The 10,709-nt window shown below is 38.6% G+C and overlaps 1 protein-coding gene across 1 annotated transcript; it reads left to right on the top strand.

Annotated features, from left to right (window-relative positions):
- Positions 1-603: 603 nt before the first annotated feature.
- LOC149068794 (alpha-soluble NSF attachment protein-like) lies at positions 604-8,499 on the top strand. Its single transcript, XM_089251078.1, has 3 exons — positions 604-709; positions 2,662-3,075; positions 7,659-8,499. The coding sequence occupies exons 2-3, from the start codon at positions 2,679-2,681 to the stop codon at positions 8,168-8,170; spliced, it is 909 nt and encodes a 302-aa protein (XP_089107204.1). The 5' UTR covers positions 604-709; positions 2,662-2,678; the 3' UTR covers positions 8,171-8,499.
- The last annotated feature ends 2,210 nt before the right edge of the window (positions 8,500-10,709 follow it).

Here is a 10,709-nt window from a genome sequence, read left to right on the forward strand (position 1 = left end):
GTGCAGGGTGTACCATAAATTCGTAAACAGTTTAAAAATTAAAGAAATCGGTGTATTTGAATGCGGTTTGTGAAAAAGTACACCCCCTTCTCAAAAACGTGGTTTTTTTTTGGTACAGAAAAACGTTAAAATTTTGCTCGATACAGGGTGATGCATGAAAGTCTGGCCCTAGAGTGGTTAATTTCCGAAATTACTGGCCAGTCCGCATCTAGAGTGTACGTCAAGCCATATACGTTGAATTCCTTTGATATCTGAAGGTAATTTGCATTGAAATTTTACAATGAGCCCAGATTCAAAAAAAATACCCAAGCTATTAATTTAATGCTTTAAGATGGGAAATTGACCCAAAATTGTTTTTGTTTTTATTTGCATATGCATAATATAACATAGCCTATCGATGTAAAAAAAAAGGTTACCAGAACTAAAAAGTAGTGCTAATAATATAGGGTCTATTGGAAAGCGGATTTTAATTTTTTTTTTAAATAGGCCAAAGCGTAGAGGAGGCCGCGCGTTTAATGTAAAATGAAAGTTCCGCCAAGTATAAATGGCAACACTTCTCCTTAAGTATCGATCGATTCAACTCGCAGCGCTCGGTGGTGGATATTGAGCTGCTGCAGTCCGAAAAGTGAAAAGTTCTTCTACACAGCAGCTGATTGCGGGTCTCTGCGGCTCTTCCATTGTTTTGCCTCTCTCGTTTGTGCGTGATAATGTGAGTATAGAAAATAATATGCATATCATCGATCGAAAGCATAAATAATGATATTTCTTGGAATGTGACGTATTTTTTAGGATACAAAAGGTGTTGGAAGTAGAAGGGAGGAATTTTTTAATCCGATCGATGTGACGGATGTCGTCATTCCTTAACGGGATTAGATGCCGTCATCTCGATCTTCTTTCAAGTTGAAACGCATAATTTCCGAAAATAATCAAAAAAAATTTAATTTCAGCTTTTTCCTTGAAAAAAATCAATTTATTCATCCCTTTTAGTCTTATTTCAGAACAAACAGCTAAATACGAACATAAAAAACCATTGGAAATATTATTGGATAGAGAGATCTCTCGAAAACAGCTTTTCGAGATACTGTTTTCACAGCAATTTAACATTACAACACGTCAAAAAAGAGAGACATTCTGGATATTAATCTATAAAGCCGTATTATATTCATATATTTGTTCATCCATAGTCTCGTCACACCCGAGAGCCAAAACTGACTCTCTATATCTCTATTAACCCTAGAATACTAACTCTACGTCTCAGAAACGTAGAAACGTAGACGTATAGGCAGTTAACATGCAGTTTCTAATCAGTTTTTATTTTAGTTAGTGTCCTAAGGTTTAAAAAAAAAATTCGATTTGTGTTTATTGTGCATGTCGAAATGCGCTTTAAAAAAAGAAATAATTAATTAACTGATTTGAATCGATATCTTTGTCAGGACCATTTGAGTTAGATACATGTATGCGTACCTAAGGTGTTCACTGAAGAAAGAATCATTAAAAACCATTTAAAATAGTTAAAAATGAGGTACAGCTCTAGACGGAAGAGACTAGAATATGGATCAGAAAAATGTATAAATCCGCTCAAAGGGTTAATGAATCAGCGATAGGCCTTCAGGTGGCAACAGTACATAGAGATGCTTATTTTCTCAGCATTTTATCTTTGTGGCACATCCAAGAACGAGACTTTCTGGATATTAATGCTAACTTTGGAATAAAAGTTTGTTTTCTCCAATGGAAATGTAGTCCTCTTTCAATCCGAGCAAACGCACTAACCGATGCTGATTTGCTGAGAAAATAACATATCCCTCTTTCTCCTGTTGCCACCTAGAAGCCTATAGCTGAGTTAAGCGAGGCTTAATCATGGGAGGTCCCACTGTGGAATAATCGTGTTTCTTACGTTAATCATGAGAAGGCAGTGTAAGGGTTCCTTCCTGGGCTAGGTAGAGCCTTTTGGAATCAACAGGTGATGTAGAAATTTCCAGTTTTCCAGACTTGACCCGCTACAATTTTAATCAAAAGATAACTGCCCGTGAAGGTAAAGATGAATTTTTCTTCCCTGAAACACCGATATCTCTTCATTCAGCCAGTTTTCGTATCCGTTGTATTAACAGAGGGGAGAGTGACGTCTTTCTACATATACGGCGCCACCTGGTGGCCCTGATATCATCTGCGAGCTATTTCAGGATGTCGCAGCCGTCCATTGCACGGAGCCATTCAGCATATACATACGCTCCCGGGGGGGGGAGAGAGAATTCCATCTGTCTTAGATGGTAGAGCACTCGTCCGGCAAACGAGAGACCGGGGTTCGAGTCCCCGTGAGAGCAGAGATGAATTTCTTTCCTTGAAACACCGATATCTCTTCATTCAGCCAGTTTTCCTATCTGTTGTAGATGACACATTTCCAATTTCCACTAGTTTTCCTTCAAAATGGAACATTTCGAAAATTCAAATGAAGATAACTCCCTTGAATGTTCATCAAGAAACATTCCTATGTATTGTCTATTGGGCCACTTTCCCCCTCTGTGGAAGCGGAAAAAGCTAAAAATAAAGGTTTTACTTCTATTCAAAATTTAGCAAAAGTGGAAATGTTCCCTTTTGAAAATAAGCTCCTCAGTTTCCCCTGACACATCGGAACTAAGTACTGTCTTGGTTTGATTTTTCTAGAATTACCTCGAACCACGATGTCCGAAAGCACGGAAGAAAAAGGTCGGCGACTCATGGCAGAAGCACAAGACAAGCTCAACGCGCAGTCTGGGGGTGGATGCTGCGGCCAGGCGGGACGACCGAAAATCGAACAGGCCTGCGAGCTGTACGTAAAGGCCGCGAACGCATTCAAACTAGCCAAGGACTGGACTTCAGCTGGCCACGCGTTTTTGGAAGCCGCTACTCTCGAGCTTGAAAATGACAGGCGTCACGAAGCCGGCAACCACTACGTCGAGGCTTCTAAATGTTACAAGAAAGTCAGCCTGTCAGACTGTGCGAAATGCCTGGAGAAGGCTGTCGACGTCTACACGGATATGGGCCGTCAAAAAGTAGCCGCAAAGCATCACCAGGCATTGGCCGAACTGTACGGGGAAGGTAAATCGGTCGCTGTAATTAATGTGCTGAGTCTGATAGAAAAAACGTGCGTTAGTATGGAGATGCGAAGAGCATTTCATAATGAAGTAATTCCAGAATTAACTGAACACACATGTTAATGTAGTAACTAATACTTCTCTCCCTCGACGTTTCTTTTCTTAACAAAGTAAACACAAGGGACAACAATACAACATAGCAATTGAAATACGCGCATTACGCAATATCTTCTTCAATGTCGGTGGTAAATTAAATTTTTCTGCCCACACACATATTAAGGCGGTCTTTCTGAACAATCAACAGGAAACAATGTTCGAAAGACAGACGGACTCGTTTTTTATTACGTAATGTTTCCCTGAGAAAAAAAAAAGAAGCCCCAGCCTTGAAATACCAGCAATGCTTGATTGAAATCTTGTCTTTTCAGACGTTGAGAATTTTCTTTTACCGTAGAAATGTTTTGTGAATGTGAATTTTCGGAATTTCTACACGGATATGGGCCGTCAAAAAGTAACCTCAAAGCATCACCAGGCATTGGCCAAACTGTACGGGGATGGTAAATCAGTCGTTGTAATTAATGTACTGAGTCTGATAGAAAAAACATGCGTTAGTATGGAGATGCGAAGAGCATTTCACACACATATTTAAGAAACATTCACTTACCACTAATTATCAATCGATTCTTATTTGTTACTTTCGTTGCTTTCGGCATAATTGAATTGCATGAGTCCAAACTACTGTATTGCGGTAGATCAGGTCAGCGGTTCCCAACTGGTGGCCCACAGCCCAATTGTAAAATTATGAAAAATATTAATGGTAAGTTGAGGGGGGGAAAAATGAATAATATAAATAAATCACTTGAAAAGGAAAGCTTTAATTAAATTAACGGGCAAAAGTACAGCCGCTGCAACGTTGGTTGACTGCAGTAGTAGTACAGTAAAACTTCGATAAGTCGTCACCTCACGTTATCGAAAAATTATGACGGCTTAACCGGAGTGACGACTTAAGCGGAGTGCCGTCAGTTTCAATGTGTAATATTGTGGAAATCGTATAAATTTAAAATACTATAACATTTATTAAAATATGAATCAAATTTAAAATATTAATAAAATTCATAGATTGCAAAAGAAAAAAATAGTAGACATTTTTTTACTTTTTTTGAGCTGTTATTACCTGACTTATTGTGGTAAAATATACTGGTACACTTTGATTTATACTAGTAATTTTTAATTTAGACAAATCAGAGCAAGTGTAAGATTTTAGTTAGCTTTTCTTCACAAAACTACTGCTCAACAATTTTACATATACATAAAATTTAATATTTTAGTGTTTTAATTCTTTATCAGTAGTACATGAAACCGCTACAAAGTAATTTCGGTAAAATTTATCGAGTTAATCTTTGACATACTAACTACAAGGTAATCTCGAACTCAGGGTCCACTTTGAGGGACTTGTGGAGGGCCCGGGGTAGGGAAAAAGCACACATTATATATATAGAACCTCAACTTTGGAAAAAATGTCTGGTTTTATCAACACACATAATTTGTTCAAATTTGAAGCCCTAAATTAGTGGGGTCCATGCAAGAATCAGGTCTAGCTCGAAGTCTCTAATGTTTCAAAAATTTTAGTCGGCAAATGAACTTCTCCAGCGTAACTTTTGTTACTCGAACTGTTCCGTTTTGGAACATAAAGCTTTTATGGTGATTTTTAACCATATGGCAATTGTTAACAAGCTATTTTTTTAAAGGAAGCCATAAGCCCCGTTCACATGTGCAAGATTGGGGGTCGCTTTGGTGATAATTACCGGCATGACAACTTTTTTCCCCTCGTAGGGAAGAAAAAGGTGGGAGAGAAGCTCATCACAAAAAAGCCTATCTATCCTTGGGGTGGATTGGAGGTCGACACCGACCTTCTCTCAAATAATCCTTTGCGCCGCGAAAACTGCTATAAGCTCCTTCGTCAACCATCTTGAATCAATCACTTCCGTTTAACCTACGTAACCAGTGACGACTTCCGGAAAGAAGAGGGGAATTACCGGCATAAACTTAACGTCATATGAACGGTCTGTAACGAAAATCCCCGTTACCGGGAACTTCCCGGGATGTTTTATTGTACATGTGAACGGGGCTATAGAAATTATCTGTTCCTCTTTCATTAATTCTCGGAACTTTTCCTTGGTGACGAGTTAACCGAAATTAACGACGAATAAACGAGGGTTTAATAACATTGTTGTCTATGAAAGCTAGACAGGCCTGAAGAAAAACAACGACTTAACGGGAGTGACAACTTAACGAGGTTTTACTGTGTTAAGCCCCGTTCACATGTGCAAGATTGGGTTGTCGCTTTGGTGATAATTACCGGCATGGCAACTTTTTCCCCTCGTAGGGAAAAAAAGGTGGGAGAAAAGCTCATAAAAAAAAAAGCCCATCTTTTTTGGGGTGGTCGACATCGACCTTCTCTCCCATAATCCTTTGCGCCGCGAAAACAATTCCTTCGTCAGCCATCTCGAATTAACCACTTCCATTCAACCCACGTAACCAGTGACGACTTCCGGGAAAAGGAGGAGGATTAACGGCATAAACTAAACATCGTGTGAATGGTTTGTAGCGAAAATCCCCGTTACCGGGAACTTCCCGGGATGCTTTATTGCACATGTGAACGGGGCTTATTATGATTTGACAATAATTGTACTTGTGGCGACTGCTCTCGATGGGGGTGTGAAAAGTTGTTTTAGTTTTTTTTGCAGTCCTGGTAGATTTCAGTGCTGTCTCACATCACATTTACTAGTACTGGATAAAATGTCCTCCATTGTTCGAGGACATTTTCGCTGTTAGATGGCTATAGTTTCTGCTGCTATAAATCGGGGTCCATGCCAGATACCAATGTTTCCGGGGGGTGTCCGTGGCAAACACCAAGATTTCCCGGGGGAAGAGGTGCATGACTAAGTATTTGGGAACCACTGGATCAGATCTTTCGCAATGTTTTCATTTATCGCAGTGACTATAAGAGACCAAGCCAATTAGATTACAAGAAATTAAGTTCCTTCGGTATTGCCACTCTGATTTTTAGTTGCTGTACTTCTAATGCTTATAAATGTCATCGATATTTGTTATCGGCATATACAGAGTGCGTAGGAAAGTCCCTTTGTAGCAAATTACTGGCGAACCGTTGATCCTAGAGACACACTCCCAGTTAGTAAAAGTATTCAAAGAACGTGTGGACCTTCATTCATATTGCAAAGGGTTGTAGTATAGTATGTAGTTGGTCACCCTGTCCTAAAAACCACAATTAGAAAGTTGTTGTTTGTCTGTCCTGAGGCCAACAAAAAAAATTCCTCGTTTTTAAGTGCAATATTCGCTGAGATATTTGAATTCAAAAATTGGTGGGAGAAAAAATGAAAAATGAACAGCATAATGTCCATTAGTTCATGCTGGTCTTTCTCACCTTTCCTCTGTTTTTTTAATTTAAATATCGCAGCGAATATTGCACTTGGAATCATGGAATTTTTTTTGTTGGTTTCAGGAGAGACAGGGCAACGTCTTTCTTCCTAATTGGGGATTTTAGCGCAGTGACCAAATGAAAAGTTAGCCCGTTGCAATATGAATGACGTATCTGAAGTCTACACGTTAATTGGCTAGATCTTTCTACTCTGAAGTATGCCTCTAGGATCAACGGTTCGCGAGTTATTCCAGAATGAGGCTATCTTATGCACCTAGCATACAGGGTATCCAGGGTGCTCCATTACAGGGTGCTCAAAACGGGTTCAAAAATTACCTTGTACCAGTAACAAAATAAAAATTCTAAATTTTTATATGGTACCCCTATACTCCAATTACAAAGTTGTTGCCCTGTCTTTTCTGAGTCCAACAAAAGAGATCCTATGTTTTTGACTGCAATATCCACTGAGATATTTGAATTCAAAAATCGGAGAAAAGACAACATAAATGACGGAAAGGAGCGTTGTGTGTCCGTTAGTTTTTTCTGTTCTTTCATAATTTTTCTCCGACATTGGAATTCAAATATCTCAGTGAATATTAGAAACATTGAATTTTTACTGTTGGCATCGGGAGATATAGGGCAACAACTTTCTAATCGGAATTAGAGGACAAGGGGGACCATATAAAAATTTAGATTTTTATTTTGTGATACACTGTATTTTCACTCTCAAAACTGGTTCAGGGTAATTTTTGAACGCCTTATGAGCATTTTTTAAATTGGAATCGAATCTCTACGGCGGAGGGTTGATGAGATAAGGCCACATTAGCACTTACAAGACACCCTGTATATTAAGTTTATTATTTCTATGAGCCACCTCGTTGGGCAATTTTTCTTTTGCGGCTATGGTTTTCAATTAGTATAATATTTTGTATTTTGTCAAAGCTCGAAGCCATGGGTCCAATTTTACGTCTGCGCTATCAAGTTATTTGAGGTTGAAATTTACTTCTCCTTGAACTTAGAGGATTTAAAATTGAAACGAAGCTTGATGAAAATGATTATTTCTCCTCGATAGTGATGAAAGATTGATGAAAAAGAATGATGAAAAATTCTTTCTTATTCAGGTGATTCTTTCTTATTCTGTTCTTATTCAGGTGAATTGCTGGATCTGCAGAAAAATGTGCACCACAACATGAGAGCGTTTGAGCTCTTCTCTCTCGACGATTTAAAGAGCGCTGCCAATAAGTGCCAGTTGGAAATCGCCAAGAATAGCGCTCTGCTGGGTGACTACGCGAAGGCAGTCGAGATATACGAAGAAGTAGGCACACAGGCGCTAGACTCGAGCCTTTTGAAGTACATTTCCACCGACCTGTTCCTCAGGGCAGGTCTATGTAAACTGTACATGTGCGCGTCGACGGATGCCCAAAGCGCCTCGTCCAAGATAAACGAGTGCGTCTGCCGCTACGAAGAAATTAACCCGCCGTTTGCGGAATGTCGCGAAAGGAATCTGCTGCTGAAGCTAGCCCAGGCCACTTCAGAGAACGACGAAGATGCCTTCAACGAGGCTATAAGGTTTCACGAATCCGTATCTCGCTTGGAACCGTGGTACCACGAGATACTGCGATCACTACGCAAGTTCGTCAAAGGTGAACCTGATATGCGATGAACCAACATATCCTCACGAAAAGAATGGTGAATCTCTCTCCACCACTGGTAATACGCACGAAACCTAATGAATGTTTAGCCCCATTATGAATACATATAAATTGTTACCACTTTTCTGCCCTCTTGGCTACTTAGAACTTTAAAAATATACAGTATGTATACCCGTGAGCGATTGTGTTTAATCATGTGATCTTATCTGCTCGTAATTTATTTCCGTTGTACTGTCGTGACCTAACAGTATAATTATATTTAATGTATTTGAGATGTATTTTGTTACGTTTCTGGGACGAATCAAAATGTGATGAATTATAATAAATGTTACATATTTTACGTGTTGGTATGTGTTTCCCCCTTACCCTCAATATTTCTTCAATACTAGAAGAGAAGGTCAAAATATAGGCTGCAAGTAATTAGCCCATATAAATTGGTATCTGCATAATATTTTACGGAAGCTGAAGGCTATGGGTTGAATATAAGTTTTTGCCTACGCTATTCAGCGATTTTGAGGTTTAAATGTAGTATTAGCTACATTTCATTTTGAGGTCTGGCCAGCCTATATGTAGCCTACCTACTTTTCGAAGTTTTTATACGTCAATATAACCTAAAACACGTAAGGATAAAGATAGGAAGGAAATGCACGCTTAAAATATCCTGTATATAACAAATTTAATTGCAAAAATAGTGAAAACCGTGGTTTTTGAAAACAGGTGGAAAAACGTCTACTAGCCCATATTCATATATCAACAGTAATATAGTATGTTCAACTTTTAAGTGAGACGCAGCCATTATCAGTTAACTATGTTCTTCGTTCTAGAATCAGTGTTTTGCCCAAAGTGGGCAATACCGCCCCTGGGAAAGGGAGCGATGGAATGGTTCAGGAGGGCGGTAGAAGCTTTGAGTTTAGTATAGGATCTTATGGATTGGCTAGAGTTTGGGGCGATGAGACGAAAACATTTTCGGAGAAGTGGGAGATGGAGCAAAAAGTGGGAAAAACCATGATCTAGATCAGTGATGGGCAAACTTTCTCAGAAGCGGGCCACGAAACAAAAAGGAAAAAGAAAAAAATTTGACGGGCCGGGCATATTCAGACATTAATTCATATATAATTGGAATTTTTATACTTATGAATGAAGTGGCGGGATGTGTTGTATACTTTGAAGACTGTTTATCCTTTACAACTGTGAAAAATAAGTATATTCTGATAACTTTATACATATTTATTGCATGTGTTTTATTTTTTTTTGCATATGCGAAAGCTTTCACATAAAAATAAATTTCTATTTAAATTCCTGTAACTATATTTTCCACATGCAAAAAAAGGGAAGAAACAACTCACATTTTTTCAAAACATTGAAATTGAAAATTTATTTTTTTCATTGTTTTGAAATCTGCTGCTTGCCGTTGTTTGCTCATCACTAAATTAAGTGCATGGGTGGAGATACGGAGAGGGTATGGGGGAGGGCAATGCCCCCCCCCCCCAGCGCCATAGGTGGAGTCGTTTAATCTAATGTATAGGGGGGTTACATGAATTGACATCATCATCATCGTGCCCCCAGACTTTCAAGTCCATCTCCGCCTATGCTTAAGTGACCCGCAGCATAACATACCACTCAATTGGCCCGCGGCACATGCACAAATCACTTAAGTAACCTGTGGCGGTATCCCGGATGACTTAAAATTCGGTATCTTGCGATAAGTTTTCAAACAATAAAGTGGTTCACATTTACCGTAAAGGTTGAGCACCCTCGATTTAAGATCTGTGTTCCCGTACTTTTCTCTATGAAACATGGTCAGCCGAACCGTAATTATAAAAATACATTTTTTTAATTGTGAAAACTATCTACAATCCGTAAAGATTTAAACATTAAGTTAACCACTCGACTGCCGACTGGCAGTGCAGGTCTGGGTTCGAATCCCGGTTCGGGCATGGATGTCTACTAACACTAACAAATTCCCTGGACGGATCATGATGATCCCTTGGGAATACGTGAAGATCACGTAAAAAAAAAAAATTCGTTAAAAACGCGGGGCCGGTGCGATAAGAGTAGCGGGGGCCCAGGTGCATCTCAACAATTTCAGGGGAACCAAAAAAATGTTCAGGACCCCCCCCCCCAGTGCCCCGATTTCATATATTTTATGGGAGAAGGGAATCAGCATCCATTATTTCAGAACACACAGGAATGAAGATAAATATCCATATAAAAAAATTTTAAACACAATTAACTGTAAATCAACACAAAAATTGATAAAATGGAACGTAATTTTAAACTGATGGGAGAAGCAATTTCCAAAACTAATGAAAATTTTAGAATTCAACAATTAAAAATAATTGCGAGAAAAAATAATGAAAATTCAGAATTAATGGAAGAAATAATTTCAGAATTAATGGAAGAAATAATTTCAGAATTAATGAAAGAAATAATTTCGGAATTAATGAAAGAAATAATTTCAGAATTAATGAAAGAAATAATTTCAGAATTAATGAAGATTCAGAATTAATGAAAGAAATAATTACGGATAATGAAGGAAATAATTCTAGA

Source organism: Pholcus phalangioides, unplaced genomic scaffold (assembly GCF_987345545.1).
Source record: "Pholcus phalangioides strain wild (caught in Gottingen) unplaced genomic scaffold, Ppha-v1.0 ptg000024l_1, whole genome shotgun sequence".
Lineage (NCBI taxonomy): Eukaryota > Metazoa > Arthropoda > Arachnida > Araneae > Pholcidae > Pholcus > Pholcus phalangioides.